This window comes from Anoplophora glabripennis, unplaced genomic scaffold (assembly GCF_000390285.2).
Source record: "Anoplophora glabripennis isolate ALB-LARVAE unplaced genomic scaffold, Agla_2.0 scaffold104, whole genome shotgun sequence".
Lineage (NCBI taxonomy): Eukaryota > Metazoa > Arthropoda > Insecta > Coleoptera > Cerambycidae > Anoplophora > Anoplophora glabripennis.
In genome coordinates this window covers 129413-153599 of record NW_019416210.1, presented here as the reverse complement: position 1 = coordinate 153599, position 24187 = coordinate 129413, and the positions used below count along the sequence as shown (strand labels likewise).

Below are 24187 nucleotides of genomic sequence, written 5' to 3'. Positions count from 1 at the left end.
ATTTTTAGATACTTCTATTTCTATACTTAATCGTCTCGTACTTAGTTCTGGGTCTTCTTCAACACGTTCCAAAATATCTTGTTCATCTTCAGGAACCCTTACATAATGCTGCCTTCCATAATCTGCGATGTCAGGAGCAAAGCGACCGATTTCCCGAAGACGTCTCTCCACAGCAGCAAACGTTGGGTGGCTTGGTATACGACGACTTGGAAATATTTCAGAGTACAATGTGACACACTCTCGACCATTTCCTTCACATTATCCAAAAACTAATAATACATATTCTGCATTGATGTATTGTACGGCCATATAAATGAAAATTTAATTCAAATTAAGTAAATGAGAAACTTTTATAAGAACGTCTTATTTAAATGTTGTCTAATAAAAGATAATTCAACTAAACTTTATTTTCTAAATTTAAATCAATTCTACTACAAACTAGTTAACCTTAAACAAAACTATTGAAGTCTGTTGAATCAAGAAAAAGCAGAAAAAATTTACTTAGTTTTACTGAATGATTGTTTTAAATCTTGTGTTCTTTAGTTCTATTCATTATGTAATATAATTTTTGGCACAAGATTGTAAACTGTAAATGTACGGAGAGTATATCCCATCTTTGTCACAGGTTTACTGTGAACCTACGAGGTATTACATCTAACTAATGTCTTTGCGGAAAACTACTGTGAAAGCTTATGCTCTGACCAACATTGAATTATACCCGCAGTAACTAGTAAACAGCTAGGATCTTTCAGCAGTCGAACCACCAGACATATACCGGTTTCGAACTTATTAGTTCTCATCAGTATGCTGTAGGTGAGACCACCGACGAATGATCTAGCTTGTTGTCTTGGCTACAGATATGGAATAAGTATGGGTATAACAAAGTGCTATATTTGAATGTAATCATATAAGAGATGAAGACTTAATCGTGATTATTTTGATCGTTTCACAGTACAGCACTTAATTGCAATAAAGATTATGAATGAATGTCCTCTAAATAGTTAAATTAAGAGCGCACGATGATCGCTAGATGATTCCGTGACCGATTTAGTTAACTTAACAAAAATTAGTGCATAATAACAGACATTTAAATTTCCCGGAAATCCAAATCACTATTCTGCAAATAGGTTTATATTTATTGTTACCTCGCAATATAAAGTAGAAACCGGTTTTACGTGTGGAATTATTCCAGACTGTGGGATTGTTCTCATGTAAGTAGCACCTTCTTATGTTTATTGATTTTCGTTACATAAATATAGCAAATACCGAATATTCTCATTTCACCTAGCAGTGCATTAAATATCTCAAAAAAATTGAATTCAAATTTATGAATAAGCAGTAACTGTTAAGTAAAGGTTGCCTATTAGGTAAACAACTAACTTGATAATGACAATCACATATCAAACAAGTTTGTAGTATTATATTATGCCACCGATTAGATGTTTATTGAAATTTGTTAAAACTATCATTCGTAAATTACATAATTGTTTTGATAAGTAGTTCATTAAATAATATGTTAGAAATGATATGTACAAGTACAAAAGTACCATTGTCGATTAAATTTCAGGGTATATAAACTACCAGTAATATTTTTTTTTAATTCGTTTCTTTTTAAAGCACGTAAGTTCTGGAGGTTTTTTGCGATAGTAACTTTCAGTATATCCGCCATTAGCTGACAGATTTACATTGTTCAATAAAATTTTGAGTTTTATTTGGAAATTATTAGCCAAAGTTTGATATATTTAGGTCAAACTGATATGTGCAATTCGAGACATCCTGTATTACGTAGGACTTAGGGAACCGAATTCTTTCGAATAGAACCGATTGACGTGAAAGTTGGACTGTAAGTACAAAATAGCTCAAGAGACAAAAGTTATAGATAGTGTCGATGAACGCTTTTGCCCAGGAGGTGGAAGCCACCCTTTCTAGGAGGTGAAAAATAAAATATTGAATATAAAGGGAATCGATAAAGCAATCAATTTTAAGCAAAAAGTATCTTATAAACATTTTTCGATAAGTCAATATTTTCTTTCAATAGTTAGAGTTATTGGTGAATGAAAATGTACATTTTTTATTAAAAAAAGAAATTTTTCAGTAGTTTTTGTCGAATAACTCTGAAAATAGACATTTCATGAAAAAAAACATCACATAGAAAATGAAGGTTATAGAAAAAGAAAAAGATTGAGTTTTTTTTCATTGATGTAGATGCAATAGGTGCTGAGATATGGTTGATTGAAAATAATTTCATGTCCGCCAGAAACTAAATTGGAAGCATTTTAACGTAAAATGACTAAAAAAAATTCTATTTTTCAAAAAAAATCACAGAACATTTTTTAAAGTACTTTAAATTTTTTTTAAAATGAACTTGACTTTGTCATTAGCATAAAAATTAACAAGAGTTATGATCAAAATAAAACTGTTAATTTGCTTCTTCGGAAAAAAAATCGGTACAAAAACTGACGAAATTTAAAATGAAAGGTAGGTAATTCTAATACAATTTACATTTTTTATGTGCTAACAATACATATACAAGTTTAAGCGGTTTAGAAAGCATATTTTTGAAAATATTACGTTTTGATTGAAAAAAATAATAATAATTCCAAAGAAATAACATATTTTTGAAAATAAAAATAAAAAAGATACGAAAAATATTCAAGAGTACAAAAGTTTAGATTTTTTTCACAGAATATTGTTTTTTTTTATTTGTGTCAAATGTCGCTGCTAGAAGTTTGCAGCTGAGGGCGAAAGTCATGTTTTTCAAACCCTTTAACCTCAAAAATCTCAAAAATAATGCGTTAAAAAATATTCAATTTTACAGTATCTACTTTTAGCTGTTGAAATTTCCCGTAAAATCGTTTTTGGATCGTCTTAATAGCTTCCGCTTCAATTTTCGGAGCATAAATTTGAAATTATGACTTTCTGCATGAAAAAAATATTGAGAGATAGTTATTTTCAATATCGCATAAATTAAAGTAAATCGCGAGAAAGAAAGTTATTACGAAAAAACAATTTTATTTTGCTTTGTTTATTGGATTATCATATTTTTTATTGGGGGTGCTTTTTAACGGTAAAACAATGCGATAAATTATAAATTGTATTGTAAACAGGTAAAAGAATTTAATTTATCCTGTTTGGACTATCAAATCATTCCGAACTTTAAAAACTATTTTTTTTAATATTTTAGTTTTTTAAGGGTTGAAATATTGTAATAAATGATTGATAATACCATAAACCAGGTATGGGCAACCTTTGCTTAGCTGAGGGCGTAATTTCGGGATTTAATCAGGTCGCGGGCTGTAGGCAAGAAATAAGTAGGTAGTAGTGAATAAAAAAGCCACAAAAATTTTGTATCCTTTCTTAACTGGCCCGTGAGTAAATTATATTGAGCGAAATGCTTGCTGGAGTAATGCCGCTTCATATTGTATTTTTTTAAAACAGAAATTGTTTCACTGCACAACAAACACATAGGTTTACCACTGTGCAGGGTAAAAAAGTCATCAGTCCATTTGTCTTGGAATTGACGACATTCTGTGTCCACTTTCCGCTTTTTTAAACTAGACATGTTGATAGAATTTGTTGGAATATTTCCCGCGTCGTACTCTTGACCGTACGCGTATATGCGATACGAACTTTATTAGTTGTTAAGAAGTAATGAGATGACACGCGCGCTGAGCTGTTTATACAGTGCTTTCGAGAAGTAACGAATAAATTCATTATTTTTTAAATTGAGAAGTTTTCGAAAAAATCCCCTGGCACGTCGATTTTGTTTTTAAAAAAGGCACTTTTTGATATACGACCCATATTTGTGACGTCATCGTTGTTCGAGATATGACGTCATCGACAATTTTTTTAAATAGCAACCCCCAATTTTGACCATGCCATTTGAAAGAGCGTGTCATTCTACNTGGTGAGTGGAAAATTTAAGTATACAACATTATTGCAACTCATAAAATGGAGTCATATTCAAACACGGAAATGGCAGATATGCACTTTATGTACGGCCGTGCGGCTGGAAATGCATCAGAAGCGAGGCGTCTGTATGTGGCAGCATACCCGAATAGAAAACTTCCTTCTCGACAGGTATTTCAAGTGCATATCTGCCATTTCCGTGTTTGAATAAAACAATGCGATAAATTATAAATTCTATTAGAAACAAGTAAAAGAATTTAATTTATCCAGTTTGTACTATCAAATCATTTCAAACTATAAATCTATTTTTTTAATATTTTAGTTTTAAGGGTTGAAATATTGTAATTGTAATTATTTATAGTACCATAAACTATTGAAAAGATTTCTAGCTACAATATATGCGCTATAAAAATATTTTAAGGTCAAAGAAACTATTAATTTTATATTTTTATCATTAAGGGTGGTTGAAACATTATAAAAATAACGTAAATTATAACCCACAATATAAAACAATAGGTATTCATTCTATATATTAAGATACAATTTTAATCTATATAACACCTACTTTTATATTTATTCAGTTTTTTAGCATAAGGGGTGGTTTTCATCCCCTAAAAGTAAGAAAGCGCATATGAAGCATATATAACTTTTCATCTACAGGGTGAAATAAGCTTAATTCCAAATATTCATAAAAATCGGATTTATCCGAAAGTATTCGCAGGTTTTACCCTATTTTTTTCTTCGTTCCCTGGACTCTTAGCAATATCCAGAATTTTTCTGTCACTGAATATTTTAAAAAGCATTTTTTTAAATTTTACTTTCAACTTATTACGCCAGACAAACAGAGATTACCGAAAATAGAAATCGCTCTACAAATCGAAAACAAATAAAGGTATCAAATTTCTGAAACATTTTAATCTCGCTATTTATTTAATACTAACATTGTTATTCATTGTTGGTATCTATCACAATATGCAGTGTAAGTTACATTATATCCTTATGAATGTTGTTTGCCATAACAAGTATTCATGCTACCAGCATGCAAATCTGACAAATTAAAAACAAAAGAAACACGCGCTTATGTGTGACCGATAAAGCAACAGTTTTTTTGCCAGGTTGAACTTTATTTACTTATAAATACAAATTTATACGTCATTAAGGTATAAATTGCTTTAAGGCTTCTATCGCAACACATGCTGATTTATGTTGTATACATGAGATGTAACAGGATGTACCAATAATGTACGGGAACTAAGAAAGATGTGCAAGACTTACTGGGGTTTGATGGGCATTTAAAAGGAGTGCACTTGTTTGAGCGCATAGCCAACATATTTCTTCTTTCCATGGCCCCTTAAGGTGGCGGGTATCCGTTTGTCATAAATGATCCGTAACGTTACAGCGAACATGTAACGTTACAGCTAGTGGATACGGGAAAACGTTGCATGTTACAAGTTACCAAAAAAGGCACGTGTATCGCGTTCTTTTCGAACCATCAATTGGCGGTTTTCACATCAAAGGAGTGTTACGGTACGCGAAGCGACAAGTTGTAACATGTTGTAACGTGACTTCGAGAACGAATAGGATTATTAACTGCTTGAATACTTTAAACACATACGAACCGCTAATAACTAAAAGTTGTAATGTTACTACCTGTCTGTCTCATACGGGAATTGCTTGTGTCTTTCCTAGAAATTGATTCTACACTCAAAACATACATAGCCAATCTGCGTCGTCTTTGCAAAGGATGGCGTTAAGTTACGAAGTATTGTCACTGATGGAAAATTAAGTATTGCTGTTATAAATATTGGGAATCTAATGATTAAATACAATTTCCATATTTTAATCTGGATAAATATTGCTCCAACTTTTTCGTATTTTAACGTTTCAACAATTTGAGCCAAAAGTGGTCGAATTTAAAACATTTTAAAGGAAAGATGTTCTTTTATCATTTCGATAATTTGCTTCGTTTTGAAATATAACATTTAAAAATCATGTCACATGCAAAAAATATGTGAAACACAATTTGTAAACATCCACTCCGTACGCTTTGTAACCAATTGAAATCACTTATTTGGCAAGAAGATATAAAAACTCTCAAAACTGTACCTGTACAGAAAATGTTAGAGTCTGTAGGCAAATATTAAGGAAATAGTCCAATAAATAATGTATTTGTACTTGTTTTACAGTTTCCTTTTTTTATTTTAGGAAGTGAACAGTTTTCTAGATTTTTGAATATTAATGCTGTCTTTCCGTAACAAATAAATCCTTTATTTCACGACCTGATATATGGCTTGACAGCAATTAAAATGGTTTGTAATTTAAAACAGACATTTCTGTGGCATGTAACATAATTTATAAATCAATTTTACTCTCAAACGGTACTACCTTTCGAAATGATAAAAGAGCATGTTATTTTACTATTTACCTAATTCTTAAAATTTCGAATGCCCACGTACCAAAAATTTACAGTGAAATTTAGGCTTTAACACCACCCATCCAACTAGAAACCCTTATTAAAGCTGAAGAATTGTTTTCCATCATTCGATACAAAACCAAAACATACAAAACTTGACAAAAATATCCATAATCAAATGTCATTGTTTTATTTTGAACTATTCAAAGATATCTCGAACAAACAGTTCTTATGGAAAGAGACGTTACTTTTTTCTTACTTTTAATGGTAGAATTCATTGGTAAAATATATCAGACTCTTTAAAAATATGCGAGCTATATTATTCTCAAGTAAACAATGTAAACAATTATTCAAAAATTTGATTTGAAGAAAGGTCAAAACTGATGGGTTGGGGATAAAAACTACGCTGCAACTCTTTTGTGGGCGCAGTTTCTTTTACTAGTTCTATAATGAAATTGAAAAAATTGATTTTTTTACTCTAAAATTTCGATAGAACGTATACCGTTTTAGAGTAAAATCGGAAGATTTATCCTGAATAAACAGTCCCTAAATCGGGTGCCTCATTAACCTGCCAGTAGATTCTACGTGTTCTAAAATAAGAAAATAAATCTGAACACAGAGCTAAAAACGCTTACTAAGGGAATCACAGTCTTGATTGTGAACCCTTGCGGCCTATGTTTATTTAGATCTCTTTCTTATTTTTTAACTTAGAATACATAATAGTGGCAAATTTAATAGTCTAATTATGGGACAACCTGTATAAACTTCACAAGCTATTTATCGAGAAATTACTGGATCATAATAGGATTTACTAAGGAATTCCAATAATTTAAGGATACATTAAGGAATTTATTTAAAAAAAGGACGGATATAGGTGTTCAATGTTTAATCAACATGTTCCGCAATTTCTTTTAGGTAAAAATGGAACACGGGTCAATATAGAGAATGTTTACTTAAAACATGTATGTTTTTGTTTGCACTAAATGGAAAACATACGTTAACTAGTTCAGTATTGCTGATAGATTTTAATAAACTTACTTGGCAATTATGTCATCGTTGGTTTCATGGTTAGCAACCAAGTGACTGATTGGTCGCGGGTAAACAATCATCTTGGATACTCCTTTAAATAGTCTAGTAGAAAGGGATTTAACCAAAGACATCTGAAAATAAGAACATACATTTTTACATAGCAGTTCAATCAAATAAATAAATAGTATTCAAATGTTGTGTTCAAATTTAAATACGTATATATATTTTTCACAAACATTCATTTTCGTTATTTTATTTATAGACCAGACGGTATCTGTTTCAAAAAGCCATATTTGGGTGAATTGTATATCCACGGAGATTTTTGGCTTTTAAATATCACTAGAAATGAAAATTTTTCTATGCGCATAAAAAAAAAGTGGGCTTAACTTTTGGCGGCACAATATGTTTAAAAAATTCGAAAAATGCCACATTTTTCTTCCTATTTAATTATCTTTCCAAGAGTTGATTTTAAGCGAAAATTGAAGAGGAAAACAATGTTTGTAATTAAATTTTTTACAAAACATGACTAGTTACAAATCGAATGAATCATGATTATTATGGTAAAAATCGAAAAAATTGCAAAAATGGGGTTAAAAACAATACTTTTAGGGATGTTTTTTGAGGTATTTAAATTGGGTACAGGACCTTTGTACTTGGCTCAAGAAAACTTCATGTTATGTAGAATCATCAAACCAAATTTCATTAAAATCGGTTCTATAGATTTTGCATAATAATTTTGCAATCCAGATTTTGAAAAAAAAATTGCAAATTTTCAAAATTTTGCACAGCAAAAACCAAGGCACTTAGATACTTGAAAATTTAATCATATACATAAGGGCTTTCAAGCTTTCAAACGCTTTTTGAAAAATTCGAATCCGTCAATTAGGAGAGCTCTGGCGCTTGTTTAAACATTGGTCGAATTTTTGTACTTATAAACAATTAGAATAACTTTGTAAATTTTTCGAAAAATATCTTTAAACACGTTTTAAAGTAGGTTGCCAATGAAGAAAAGTATTGTAATCTTAGACCTGGTAAGTACTCGGAATACCAAAGGTATTTTTCGAAAAATTAGCCCGGATGTCCCAGTACATTTAGTGTAAATGACGGCTATAACTACGTAACTAATTGATCAATCGATCTGTTTTTTTTTAAAGAAGCGTCTTTCCAAGAACTTTTAAAACCTGCTTTAAAAAATTTGATTTGATTGAATATTCACAAAGTTCTAATTGTTTATAAGTACAAAAATTCGACCAATGTTTAAACAAGCGCCAGAGCTCTCCTAATTGACGGATTCGAATTTTTCAAAAAAAGTTTGAAAGCTTGAGAGCCCTTCTATATGTGATTAAATTTTCAAGTATCTAAGGGCCTTGGTTTTTGCTGTGCAAAATTTTGAAAATTTGCAATTTTTTTTTCAAAATCTGGATTGCAAAATTATTATGCAAAATCTATCGAACCGATTTTGATGAAATTTGGTGTGATGATTCTACATAACATGAAGTTTTCTTGAGCCAAGTATAAAGGTCCTACACCCAATTTAAATACACCAAAAAAATTCCCTAAAAAGTATTGTTTTTTAACCCCATTTTTGTGATTTTTTCGATTTTTACCATAATAATCATGATTCATTCGATTTGTAACTAGTCATGTTTTGTAAAAAATTTAATTACAAACATTTTTTTCCTCTTCCATTTTCGCCTAAAATCAACTCTTGAAAAGATACATAATTAAATAGGAAGAAAAATATGACATTTTTAGAATTTTTTTAACATATTGTGCCGCCAAAGGTTAAGCCCAAAATTTTCATTTCTAGTGATATTTGAAATCCAAAAAGCCAAAAATCTCCGTGGATATACGATTCACCCAAACCAAAACAGATACCGCCTAGTCTATTAATAACGTATTTAATATAGTAATGACATTAAGTTTTCTACGTATCTCTTTAGAAAAATGTTATTTAATGCAACATATTGCCTAAAGTTACTTATTTATGGCATAGTTTTTAGTTTTTCTTAATTTTTTTTTGGGGGGGGGTTTCACCAGTGTAAAAAATTTAAAAATTAATGCCAAAAGCATCGGTCAAAAGTTATTTTTAAGAAAACTGTTTTGCCTAATACCGCTCTGAAAAAAGCTGACAAATAAATGCTAATCTTTGGAAAATCAATTTGTTTTCGTTTTCACAACTGAGAATTTCCATTTTTAATTATTTTTAACAATTTAAATTTCCATAGCTACAAATATCATATGATGTTTATTACTCTTTTAATATTTGTGGACAAAAAGAATCTACATTCACACATACATTTCGTATTTTAATGAAATAATTGGTCTTTCAGTTTTCTTTTAAAATCATATTGTTTTGCGAAATTTCAGAACTTATTAAAGTGAAGCACACGACAACTGTGTTAAAAAGTTTGTTTATATTTCAAGGTAAATTTTATTTTTAAAACGGAGAAAAAGTCATCAACAACTTGACTCAAGAATTACCGATAAAAATAGCAGATTTAAAAGGATACATTGTCAACATGGATTTAAAAAGATGTTTTGCCACTTTTTCTTTCCACTTTCCACGAAAGATCTAGAAAAGTACATAAACAATACATATCTGTACCATCTCGTAATTCAAATTTTATCTTGAAGATAAATAAGAATTTAACTTCACAATGTGTAGACCAGATTATTAGTAATATTGCCAACAAGAAAAAATCACTTAAGAATCAATAAGTAATTCTATAATAGCTCCAAAAAATAATAAACAATTAAAGGAAGGTGTTAAGAAAAAGGAGATAAAGCATTTAACCATATTTGAGTAAAAGTAAAAAAATTCCTTACTCTATTTTTTACTTCACTGTCTATTTTCTAAGATGGAGAGTGTCGAATAAAATGTAAAGGAGATCTTTATTAAAATTAAAACTCATATATTCAGTTGGCACAGACCTGTATTTCATGTCGGGGCAATTTTCATGTAATTTTACTTTAAAAAATCTATCCATTAATAAAAACCTTTTTTAAACTTAATTTTGACACTTGCTTCTTGAATGAGATGTCTAAATGAAAAAGTGAAGAAGTTGACGGCTAGCAATTTTTTGCAACAATAGCGAAATACGAGGAGAATTGTTTCAGATTTCACACTAAAACTTAAAAAAATGAGAACTTTTGTGAAATACCTAACACCGGGAGGAAAAACCCTATACCAATGAATTTACCACATAGAAAATGTATTTATATTGTTAAAGAGAAATTGTAAAAAACAAAAAAAATTAGAATTATTTCCGGCAATAGAGATATATAACAGACGTGTAATCAGTATTTCGTCCCCTTTGTTGGTGTTCTATGCTGAATTATGTTAGATTATCAGAACACCTATTTGGCATGTTCAACGATATGGTTTTTAAACACAAGGTCTCGCATGTAGGAACGAATTATTTACGTAGAAATATTTGTCATAGGATATATCGAAAAATGATGCAGCGAGTTATAATATTTAGATGACAAAATTTTCTTTTAAACAACACTATGGATATCGTGACAAAATCCTGCGTAAAAAAGACAACAATTTAAAAATTATATAATTACTAATTTTTCTTGAAATTTGTCTCTTAAAAGTTATCTTCATTCAAATATCTTCTTAGTATTTCAGTTTCTACTGAAGTGCCAAAGGGTGTAGTAAGTAAGTTAATGTTCTTAAGAGTAGTATTTTAAATAAATTTTAAGAAAAAAATTGATAATAAATAAATAAATAAAAGACTAAATACCTAGTTTCTGAATTATTTATTCCTTACAATTTCTATAACAGTTAAATTGATATGTTCCTACAAAAACATAAAGAACAAAGCATCTTTAACTTATTAAAACTGATTGTTTACAAAAATGACTAATAAATTAAACAAATGAAATTTACTAAGAAACTGAGGCTGAAAAAATAGACAAGATACTTTCTGTATACAGGGTGTTTCAGAAAGACCTTCTGTAAATTCAGGGGGTGATAGTACGATAAAAAATAAAAAAATTTGTCTTATGAACTATATGTCTATCTCCTGTTGTTTTCGAAATACAGAGCGACAAAATAAATTTTTTTAAATAGAATTTTTACGAACATTTCCAAACGGTGCCAAATATTTTTATGAAATTTGGTATTCCGGAGTTTTTAAGGACGCCAAATACGCTGAAGAAAATAAGTGACTTTTCTCAAAGTAGGCTTATGTCAAAACTTATTGATGGATGTCTCATAAACAACGCATACATTACGTTAGTGACTGTAGTTAGTAATGACTAATTACAGTTACTAAAATTTTGATATAAAGTTAATTAGAGTTTAAAATATTACTGAGAATGTATGCGTTGTTTATGAGACATCCATCAATAAGTTTTGACATAAGCCTACTTTGAGAAAAGTCACTTATTTTCTACACCGTAATATTGTAAGAGTTCAATTAAAAGCTTTTTTTCTCGAAAACCGTCCGCATTAGGAAGTTCTAACAAGAGTAAATTATTTTTAGAAAATAAAATGGTACATTAGAAATTGGAGCCCGAATGCTAAAAAACCTAACCTCAAACAAATCTTTAAAAAGTCCTTAAAAACCACGGAATACCAAATTTCATAAAAATATTTCGCACCGTTTGGAAATTTTCGTAAAAAAATTTTATTTTGTCGCTATGTCTCTCGAAAACAAGAGGAGATAGACATATAATTCATAAGACAAAAAAATTCTTATTTTTGTCGTACTATCACCCCCAGAATTTACGGAAGGTCTTTCTGAAACACCCTGTATACTTAAAAAAAAAATTGATTGTTATTGTTGAAGTTAACGAAAAAAAAAAACGACGAACAAACGACGAAAATTACGCGTTTTTGCAATTTTTTTAACTTCTCCACAAACTGGCTAAAGATCAACGCACTTAGGCAACACCCTGTACACTGCATTTATTTTTTTATGTGAAAAAGCACAGTCGCATTACATATCACGGAAAGTGTCATTGGAAGTTCCGCATGGATCAACCGTAACCGATGGGCAGATAGACCGTACGGTGTGAGCATATTCGTTGTGTCAGGATGCTGACATCCGGTCCCTTTGTTTTCCCTCCATGTTTGTCAATCTCGCGTGGAAAATCACATGTATGAGTAGATACATACATACAACAGTCGAATCTTTGCTTAGATACAGGGCGGAATATCGAAATCTCGATCAGTGGCTGCAGCTATTGCGTATGGCGATGGAGCAAAAATTAAGACAAGTCAGATCTACCATAAAATTTAAAAAGATTCCAACTAATAGTGAGAAATTTGCTGCTTAAGTCGGAATCAGTAATAATTAGTTAGATATATAATATATTTTGGAACCCAGCTTGCTGAAATTTTACTCTATGACTACTTGATCAAGTAGAATTGTCAAAGCAGTAGTAGACTCAATCAATCCAGATAGACTCAATAGCAGGTAGATTACATAAATCATATCTAACCAGTAGAAATCATCACGTTGTCTACAATGGATTTAATTATGTTGAATTTCTATTCCCTTCCGGTGTACTTCAGGGTTCCGTTCTGGGACTATTAATGTTTACATTTATAAATTGCATAACTTATGTTAAAATCTTAGAAAACTGTAGGATCAGCCACCTTCTGTTATTTTTGTTGTGATTTCTTCGACCACCAAACTAAGTTTTTGCTCGTATATCCAAATTATTGCCAGTGAAGCGCTTAGAATATTTGGTTCCTTGTACGAAGTAGCCGAGATTTTATTAATACAAACACTTAGAAAATTCTTCATTTTATCTTTGTTAGAAGCAAACTAGAATATGCGCCACTTGTGTGGTATTCCATTATGACATTCCCCTAAATATACGGAAAATATTCAACGAAGATTTCCGAAATTCTATGGTGTTTATCCACTCGTGGGCTATCCTCAGTGGAACTTTCTTTACTCATTTGTTATGTCCCAACTTAGTGCTTTTTCATAAAATTGTTCACAATAGCCTTGATTGTCCATCTATACTGGTTAAACTTCACGGGAAAATTGTATAATTAACTACCATTAATTTTGGCAACCTCATAATACAATGAAGGAAGCTGCAGGTTAAATTCCGTCAATGGATCTATTTTTTTTTAAATAAATAAAATGCATACAATGAACGTAGAAAAATACAATTCGAATTCGGCATTTCTATGGCATTTGAACTACCGAATTATCAGTATCATCTAACTCAACAAATCTCGTAGTTTGCGACCTGACCCAGTTTTCTTCGTGGGAAGCCGGAAACAAAGACAAAAATAATTCGGCGCTTTGTCCGATCGAATTTACAGTTCGCGGTGGGCATTGTATGCACATCGATTCGGTACTGATTGATCCCCCGTAAAAAATTCATAGTCACCCAATGATGCGTGCACATATGCACTCATTTGTTATTTTCCTGCAGAGGGAAAAGTATGTCCAGCTAGTAAGAAGCGAAATCTCAAAGGACCAAAATGAAAAGGTATCCATACGTTCCCAGCATGGTGCAAGCTATCACTGTCCTCACGGTACTGAAGATGATGACTAAAGGTAAGAAACATTTATTACCAATTTCGTGCTTGGAGATTTAATCATTTTTTGGTGACCATGTTGAAATAGTAAGTGCAGTGAGTGTCTTATATCATTAAGAAATGGAAGCGACAGAACATACCTCAAGATATATGATTTCCTGGGACTAATCAGTGAGGTTTTGGATTTATCGGAAAATATGAAACAGGAAACATATGATTATTTGATGATATAACAAATTGACGGGTAAATATTTATAAAGCCTTTGCACCTGCAAACAGAAAAGTCATAAAAGGGACATGATCAAATTGTATCAAACTTTGATACAATATTGTTTGGAAATTTGAGAAAATCTACAGTTTGTAATAATTTTCACTAATGTAAATATAATTTTAATATAATTTGTTCCCGTCAAGATTTTAAAAACATTTGTGTGAATTTTCATGAAAACGTTTTTTCCATGTGCAAGGTTGTACGGTTCAACTAAGGTCTTTAGGTTGTATCATCGTTAACAACTTAGTAAAACATTAGGGAAACAACAAACTAATTTTGTAACCATCGAAAAGGAACGACTATTGACTTAACTTATTGGCGTTCTTTTCAAAATTAGTTAGATATAGTTGAAGGAACATTTCACAAATTTTACGTTCCAAAAACGATCAAAGATTATATAGACCACAATGAAAAATGAAAATAAATATAGAGTCAGTTCCAAGGCCATTTCATTACTGCATCCACTTAAGGATAGAAGATATAAACAGAATGCTGGTCAGAAGAAGAACCTTCATCCAAGTGTTAACCGATTCAAGAAATGTTTGGCAAACTAATACAATTTGAAGATGAACTGAAAAATAACTTTATATTAAATTGGAATACTTCTTGCTTCAACTCCTGTCGACTTTGAAACCATTGTTATACAAATTGAAAGATTGCTTATTTCAGGTATTAATCAAAAAAATAATGTGATTTCAGCCCAAACATCTTGTGGCTCTGGATCAATGAATGGAAAGGTTATGTACGAAAGACTACCCAATATCCAACTGCAAGGCTTCGACGACGACATCGTGCGAGAATCAATGCCACCCTTCATGGTGCTGGAGAAATGCCAAGATCTCTGTCTACGCGACAGGTCTACGAACAACATAGTCAGGGCTTGCTCCTCGTTTGACTTTCAACCGGGAAGTCGGATAGCCACTTTCAATGGAGGGCCGGAATACGAAGAGAGCACCTGCTACCTAACTGCCGAACAAGCTAGACCTGAAGGGATTGGAAGTCTCATGCTCGTTCCGAATAGCGTTCATTTTACAGAAGTTTGCATCACATGTAAGTGAAGATATTTAATAAAAGATGAGTCATAGCAAATATTTAAAAAATAGAGGAATACGTACAGTATTCGGTAAGAATCTATCAGTCTGTTGAGAGAATAAAGGGTGGTCAAAATAACACTACTACCCTAATGTTCCTCCTAATGAATATTGGACCTTAAATGGGTACCTAGATATTTACGCAATGGGTCCTAACTTTAAAATCACCTTGTAGTTATTGATAGAGGCATAGATAAGTCCATGCATTGATGTTAAAACCGGCCTTTCACTATTACAAGTTGTCCAAAAATGGAGTGACGCCATCACGTTTTTTTTTTTTTAATTTTGGACATATGTCTTACTATCGAACTGGAAATATTATTTTTAGATATTATTTTCATTCAAAAATGGTACTCTTTAGTTATTTTTCGATAAAATAAACGGTTTTAGAGATAAATCGATTTTTGAAACCATAGCTCCAGGACCTTTTTATGGACATTTAGGTTGCCCGACTTAAATCCCCTTTCCCGTGCGCCATCCAAAGAAACTTATTCGATATAAAAACTTTTGATGAGAATAACATAGAATGTAATTAGATTTGTAATAATCTTGGGACGTCATTTCATGCGTACCAGGAAGATATTCGTAGAATAAAAAAATGGGGAACATTTGTTAAAGTATCTTTTTTCGTTTTTTATTATTATACAGGGTGTTTCAGAAAGACCTCCCGTAAATTCAGGGGGTGATAGTACGACAAAAAATAAGAATTTTTTGTCTTATGAACTATATGTCTATCTCCTCTTGTTTTCGAGATACAGAGCGACAAAATAAAATTTTTTAAATAGAATTTTTACGAAAATTTTCAAACGGTGCGAAATATTTTTATGAAATTTGGTATTCTGGGGTTTTTAAGGACGCCAAATACGCTGGTCTAATTATTTTTGTATATTTTATAGAGGGCGCTAGTTATGCTACATTCGTATTATATTTTAAGTTCTAATTTTTTTGAGGTTAGGTTAGGAGGCATTCGGGCTCCAATTTCTAATGTACACTTTTATTTTCTAAAAATAATGTACTCTTGTTAGAACTTCCTAATGTGGACGATTTTCGAGAAAAAAGGCTTTTCATTGAACTCTTACAATATTACGGTGTAGAAAATAAGTAACTTCTTTCAAAATAGGCTCATGTCAAAACTTATTGATGAATGTCTCATAAACAACGCATACATTGTCAGTAATATTTTAAATTCTAATTAACTTTATAACAAAATTTTAGTGACTGTAATTAGTTATTACTAACTACAGTCACTGTAATCACTAAAAGTTTGGCATAAAGTTAATTAGAGTTTAAAATATTACTGAGAATGTATGCGTTGTTTATGAGACATCCATCTATAAGTTTTGAGATAAGCCTACTTTGAGAAAAGTCACTTATTTTCTTTACCGTAATATTGTAAGAGTTCAATTAAAAGCCTTTTTTCTCGAAAACCGTCCACATTAGGAAGTTCTAACAAGAGTACATTATTTTTAGAAAATAAAATTGTACATTAGAAATTGGAGTTGGAATGTTAAAAAACAATAGGAGATAGACATATTGTCGTACTATCACCCCCTGAATTTACGGGAGGTCTTTTTGAAACACTCTGTATAAATATTTATTTTTAATCATTAATTTGTTTCTCTTAAGCTATAAGCAACTCATAAAGGTTTTTGGATTTGGCAAAGTTAAATAAACTAAACTATGTAGTTGTTGCTGACTGTTTCAAAAGCTGGTTTACTTCGAAAACTGTTTATTTTATCGAAATAAATGGTTGGTACTTTCTTTAAATAAAGATCTTCAGACTATCTGAAAATAATAGTTTCAGTATGATAGCACGTGTCTGAAAAATATGTATTGAGATCGATAGGTGCGTTTCTGGGTACCTTCTAATAGTATAAGAGCATAACATTTAAATTTTCGGTAAACATTTTTTTAACTTCAATGAACCGTAACTGTTAAAAATTGGACATGGATTACCAGGCACAACTGCCATATTTATTAAATATTTCTTAGAACAAAGTTCAATTTCGATAAAATTATTGGATTAACCTTTAGTACCTAATAGTTTAATAAAATACAAAATTGTTGCAATAACAGTATTGATGGGTCTTTATGCTTCGATGATTTTTATACACACGTTGAAATTTTAGAAAGAAATTACTGTTTGCCAATATCACCTGAACGCGCTGCTTCCGGCACATTTAAAATATGTAAATGTATTTCGAACGTCCAAATATTTCATTATTAGCGCGACTCTTCAACCTCGTTGCAGAGCATTCAACCAGAATATGATTTCGAAACCTTGAAACTGTTTGGAAGTCAATTTTTATGTTAAATAAAGAGCGGATATATGCAAACCGTTAAGGGAGTCATTACGCTGTTGGAAAATGATGTTTTGAATTAATTAATTGTCTTGGGTTTATAACACTATAACCTTAGAAATTTATTTTCTTCTTTTTTCTTAGCAAATCGACCCGAAAGGGAATGTCCGAACAGAAGATACATATTCGAAAGGCATCCAAGGAAAAAATTGAAGCTACCGACACCAGACATCAAAGAAATGACAGCTTCGAATAGAAGTGAGTGTGAAGACAAATGCCTGAACGAATTCAGCTTCGTTTGTCGATCCGCCACATACGATGCCGCCATGAGAACTTGCACACTCAGTAGATTTACGAGGAGGACCCATCCGGAATTGCTGGTCGACGATCCTGAATCTGACTATCTAGAAAACACCTGCTTAAATGGTGAGTAACTTAATAACATTTAATGAAAAAGATACGTATGCGTCTACCAGTAGTACTGCCACGAAACAAAATGTAATTTTATTCCAGCTGATAGAAGATGCGACGGTCTAGCCGTTTTCATCAAGGAAGAAAACAAAAGACTAGGAGGACCATTCGAGGTGGACATGTTCACAAATCTGACTCTAGAAGACTGCCAAGCTATGTGCGTTCGCGCAGAGAAATACTTTTGCAGGTCCATCGAATACGACGAAATGACGAAACAGTGTACTCTATCCGAAGAAGATTCTGTGTCACAAAAAGACGACATAGGAGTCGCAAGCAGTCCGACACATCATTTCTATGACTTCGCTTGCCTAGACAGTCGTAAGTAGCAAAAAAAATATATATCTTCAACGTATGCGAAATAAATCTAGAGGTTCACTTGTCAATTGAACTAACTATGATATCATAGTACCTTCTCTTTCAGCTCGTGGATCCGAGTATCCCGATAATTCCGTAACGTCCCATTTATTTACTGGTAAGAAACCCGACACCGCTTTTCAAAGGTACAGGAATAGTCGTCTTGGAGGCGAGCACCATTCCGAGATCTCAGGAAGATCTCTCAGCGAGTGTCTGGATGAATGTTTGAGGCAACCCAGCTTCCAATGTCGATCTGCAGAATACAGCGAACGATACCGGACCTGCCGATTAACGAGATACAATCAACGCGATGGCATGAGGATTATATACGACGCGGACTACGACTATTACGAAAATTTAATGCGTAAGTGCTGTATTCTTATACAATATACAAACAATTCTTACAAAACAATATTTTTCCAGTTGGAGGCGAGGGTGAAGGTCCTGGACAACGGCCGAGTGAAGGAGGCGTATACCCCCCTGGAGATCGTTTTAGACCAGGAAGTGGAGGAAGCCGATATCCACCAGGAAGTGGCGGCATTACTGGCGAGAGGTATCCACCGAAGAATCCACCGTACTATCCCCCTAGCAGTGGAGGTTACGACAGTGGAGGGAGACCACCTTCTGATCGATATCCAGAATATGACGATAAATATCCCGACGACAGATACCCCAGCAGACCTTCAGATAGGTATCCCGACAGAGGAAGTAGCAGATATCCTGACAGAGGAAGCAGCAGATATCCTGACAGAGGAAGCAGTAGATATCCTGACAGTGGAAGCAGCACTTATCCTGACATCGGAAGCAACAGATATCCTGATAGCGGAAGCAATAGATATCCTGATAGCGGAAGCAGCAGATATCCTGATAGCGGAAGCAGCAGATATCCTGATAGCGGAAGCAGCAGATATCCTGACAGAGGAAGCAGCCGATATCCTATTGGCCCTGAATATCCTGGCAGCAGATACCCCAGTAGATATCCTGATGACCGATACCCTTCTTATCCTCCGTCATCGAGTGGAGGTTATGGGAGTAGGTACGGTGACAGATATGGAAGCAGATATGGAGATACATACGAGGACAGATATGGTGATAGATACGACGACCGTTATGGTGGTAGATATGGTGAAAGAGACAGAGACAGATATAATACGGACAGATATGCTGACAGATATGGGGGATCAAGATATGGCGGAAATGGGGGACGATATGGCGAAAACGATGACTTCGGCAGTCGTTACGGAGGAACAGGCGTTAACAGATATGGTAGTCGATATGGCAGTCGATACGGTGACAGATACGGTGGAAGATACGACGACAGATATGGTGGAAAATACGACGACAGATATGGTGGAAAATACGACGATAGAAATGGTGGAAAATACGGAGATAGGTACGGAGATAGATACGGAAATCGATATAACAGCAACCGTTTTGACTACTATGGTGATGATCGCGACGGCGGAAGCCGTTGGTTTTTAAGACCTGATAGAAGGCCTAGTGGACGTCCTGTAGATAACAGACCCCCTTATGAGCGACCCACTGGAGTAAGAAGGCCGATATCACCAGGACCCGACGGACCTATATATGATAGCTTTGGTGGGATAGGACCGAATAGACCATTCAGTTCGAGATGTGAAGAAGATGACAATTTTAAACATGCCGGAGCTCGTCTACGAGCGCGGAAAGAGTTTATTAAGCGAGTCATTTACGCGCCATCATTAAGAGATTGTGAGAAAGAATGCGTGGAAGAAACCGACTTCATTTGCAGATCATTTAACTACAAGTGAGTAAAACAATTTGTGTAACACTGTAACGTAATTAATTTTAAATTTTAAGGGATTCGCCACCAGGCTACGATAGCGACCGCGAAAATTGCGAATTGAGTGACAGAGATTCAAGGGACATGGAAATAAATAATCCACAGTATTTCGACAACGCGGGCAACTATGATTTCTATGAGCGCTCCCTTGGTCGACAGGGTATTGACGGAGACTGTTTAGACGGTAAATGTTGTTATTTTTCATTCAAATTGTTGTACACGTAATTTGTAAATAAAGATAATAATATTGCTGAATTGTGTTACTTATACCTCCCCAGTATCTCAAGTTTGTAATGAAGATGGCATGGAATTTACCTTGAGGACACCAGAAGGCTTCTATGGAAGGATATACACCTACGGTTTTTACGACAGATGTTTCTTCCGTGGCAATGGAGGAACTGCGAACGTGTTGCGTATTAGTGGGCCACAAGGATATCCAGAATGCGGTACGCAACGATACGGCGATACCATGACCAACATCGTAGTGGTACAATTCACTGATTTTGTACAAACAGTTCAAGACAAACGATTCAACCTAACATGTTTGTTCAGGGGACCAGGGGAAGCAATTGTATCCTCAGGCTTCATTGGAGCTGGGTAAGGAAATAATTTAACTTTTATTTACTATTCCTAATTAAGTTTATCGGCTAGTTCCGGAAGTCCCATACCGATAGAATATCTGCCTGCTGAAAATACGCTAAGCTCGAAGGTACGGCTGATGATTTTATACCATGGAAGACCAACTACCACCATCGCTGTAGGAGATCCGCTAACGTTCAGGTTGGAAGCTCAAGAAGGATATAATTACGTCAGCGATATATTCGCTACAAACGTGATAGCAAGAGATCCATATTCGGGCAGATCGGTGCAGCTCATTGATAGATTTGGGTAAGGTTTTAAACATCCTACATTAAGTAACGAATAAAAATATATGTGATATTTTTAGATGTCCTGTAGACAGCTACGTATTTCCGGAACTGGACAAAGGAAGAAACGGGGACAGTTTAGAAGCTAGGTTCAATGCCTTTAAGATCCCGGAATCCAACTTCCTCGTATTCGAGGCCACAGTGCGAAGTTGCAGAGAGGGTTGCCAGCCAGCCTATTGCCCATCTGGCTCCGGGAGATCAGAACCATCATTTGGAAGGCGCAAACGTGATGTTAACTCGACGTTAGCATTAGACGTGAACAATACTATAATGGATTCTTCTGACGAACAAACAAATGATTTAAGCGAACCACAAGACGAATCAACCGAAACAAACGTCTCATTCCCAAAGAGCAAAAAAATCTCTACCACCATCAAAATCAAAAACAGGGAAGAAGAATCGGGAGATAAAGTATCTGCTGAAAGTTCAAGCGGGGAGAACTCTGAAGAAAAAGAACCTCCAGAGTATGTAAGGGAAATGATTGAGGTTAGTAATTCTAAGAAATATTTATTTAGGTTAAACTTTTGCTTGTAATGATTTGAATATGACATTTTCCTCTTTTAGGTATTCGATTCTAGAGAAGAGCTCCAACAGGAAGCGAGACGGGCAGAACTTTTGCCGGACACGGTTTGTTTAACTCCTGGGGCATATCATGGCTTAGTCAGTGCCGTGATGATCTTGATCGCCGTCTTATTGACCTGTTCATTATTAGCTGGTCTAGCGTATCGTAAATATTGGTTGGTGATGCGAAAAAATCTCTTGGCAGATCGTGCGTCATCCAACTTATCTTCCTCATATCCCAACACACGAAGCAGCGGACTATCGAGCATTTCCATCTTTGGCGCGGGACTTCAAAAGCAATTCGCTGGATTTGGGAGGGGAGGAAACTTTCCCGGCTTCCCTAAGGATGATATGGAATGTCCTGTATCCGCACCCGGAGGGCCGTTCGAGGATCCCAGTGAACCCATCTATACGGATCCATCGCTGTTTGAAAGATCGAGGAGTTTGAGGAGTATAGCTGTGTCACCAAAGAGAAGGAAGTCACCCGGTCCAGACAATTAAATAATTTGACATGTAGGAACAGATGTTCGGTATTCTCAACCATGCTTTGTTATTATGTTAATGGATTTTTAAGTCTACTGTGCCATTTTATTTATTTTGGCCTCAAAAATTGCAGCACGTTCTAATTCGGGGCGTAGTTCTGTTTAACACTGGCACGGGACCTAGATTTAACTTTTTTTATCTTCATTTGTTAATAAAAATTCAAACAATCAAGAGTGGTGAATACTGAATACCTTGTATTGAAATTTGTAGATTGTATTAAACTAGAAAACATAACTTATACTATTTAACTAGTTTTCCTTAAAAAAGAATTTAGGATTAAGCTCTATCAATCTCTTCGTATTATGTTTAACAAATTGCAATATTTTCACTGCCTCTAAGCTCTGCCGCTCATCTCAAATTATTGTGATCTATGGATGCGTATGGATACATTCTCAAGAGCAAAGAATAAATATTGTTCATCTTGTCAATATGTTCATACTGCTATAACTGTGGCAATATAATTCATTTAAATACATTACACTATATTTACACTTCAGATAGAATTTATATATTTACCATATTTTAATATTCTTTTAATATTTTTGAGTTTAAGTTTCCCTGAAGTCTAGAATATTTTGACGTTGATTTCTTAAATTTGCAGCTATGATTTAGTTAAAATTATGATTAGTAGAACTACCTCTACCAGCACGTGCTTTATAATGATAATTTTAAATTGTGTAAGTTAAGTCGTACTTTTTTTATTTCCATTTATTAAATCTTGATATTAGTTTTTTATCGATGTATATAAATCAAGCAATAAAGTATCATAACTAAAGATTTCTTAGTTTTTCTTTGTTAATTTCATGAGACAAAGTCAAAGTAGTTTTCATATTTTCAATTTATACTTCAATTAATTACACAGCCACACAAAAAAAAATTCGGGCTGGGGGTCTGACTATCTATACTGTATGTTTTTGGAGTTGCTGAATCCGAATCCAGCTCGTCAGGGTTTGGCCACAACCTCAAAAAACACTCCAAAATCCACTAAAACCGTTAAACCCGATAATCCCAAACGATTGTAAACCTAAAACCCGGTAACCCATCGACTCGTCAACTAAATTCATTGAATTTGCAATTAGTTGCAAACATATTTTGTGACTCTCAGAAGTTAAATGTAACATGAATTTGAAACTCCATTTTCTTGATTCCCACCTCGATAAATTTCCTGAGATCGTTGGGGACTTTAGTGAAGAACAGGGAGAACGAATCCACTAAGATATCAAGGTCATGGAAACTCGGTATCAGGGACGATGGGACGTTAACATGACGGCCGATTTTTGTTGGACGCTAAAGAGAGAATCGAAGGAAAGTCGGAAACGCAAGCGTACTTCGTTGCACATATCATTTGAAAACAAGAGAACGCGATACAGCTCAAAAGATAGAGTAGTTTTAAAATCTCATGATCCGCGAAATGCGCAAAAGGCGTGGTGTATCCGCATAATTCTTCTAATAAGCACGTTGTGAAAACATTGACTCAGAATTAGATCACGTGCCTCATTACAACTAGAAATGAACTAAGGCGCTCGGGCATCAATAAATTCAACTGGCGAACGTTTGATATATATATTTTTATTGATTAAAATAATAAAGAATAGGGCATTTTATTATGATATTTGTAATCGGATCAAAGGCTTGTTTACGAGAGCTCGAGATAGACTGTAAATAATAGATGTAATGTTTTTAGGACGTAGAATAATTTAGGTGACGGTGGTCGGAATTATGTTTCTGCGCATATGAAGGTCAAAGCTCATAAGATTTTGAAACACCTCTACAACTGACTAAAGCTGTGTTTTTATATTATTTTATTCGTTTATTGATTTATACATATATTTATTAATTTATTTATATTTATTTATTTATTTATATATTTAATTTATAAATTCATTCATTTATTTTTATTTGTATGTATATTCATTTATGTATTCACACGTCTCAAATTGTTTCAATATTTTGATTACGGAGTTATAGGGTTATGGGGTC

At 33.4% G+C, this 24187-nt stretch overlaps 2 protein-coding genes across 4 annotated transcripts in view; one reads left to right on the top strand and one right to left on the bottom strand.

Moving 5' to 3' along the window:
- Positions 1–24187, bottom strand: part of LOC108904827 (farnesyl pyrophosphate synthase) — a 116573-nt gene that overhangs the window by 82215 nt on the left and 10171 nt on the right. Inside the window, exon 2 of the mRNA XM_018707505.2 lies at positions 7361–7482. Coding sequence (XP_018563021.1) covers positions 7361–7482 — 122 coding nt within the window. The remainder of the gene's footprint in view (positions 1–7360; positions 7483–24187) is intronic.
- On the top strand, positions 1166–22958 carry LOC108904824. 3 transcript variants are annotated; one of them, XM_018707501.1, is made up of 12 exons: positions 1166–1211; positions 13763–13887; positions 14839–15189; positions 17675–17956; positions 18044–18319; positions 18423–18719; positions 18779–20141; positions 20195–20361; positions 20456–20774; positions 20829–21065; positions 21124–21589; positions 21668–22958. In XM_018707501.1, the coding sequence occupies exons 2-12, from the start codon at positions 13812–13814 to the stop codon at positions 22163–22165; spliced, it is 4332 nt and encodes a 1443-aa protein (XP_018563017.1). In that variant the 5' UTR covers positions 1166–1211; positions 13763–13811; the 3' UTR covers positions 22166–22958. The 3 variants fall into 3 exon arrangements, with proteins under 3 accessions (XP_018563017.1, XP_018563016.1, XP_018563015.1); XM_018707500.1 differs by having other exon boundaries at positions 18408–18719; XM_018707499.1 differs by having other exon boundaries at positions 18408–18719; positions 20817–21065.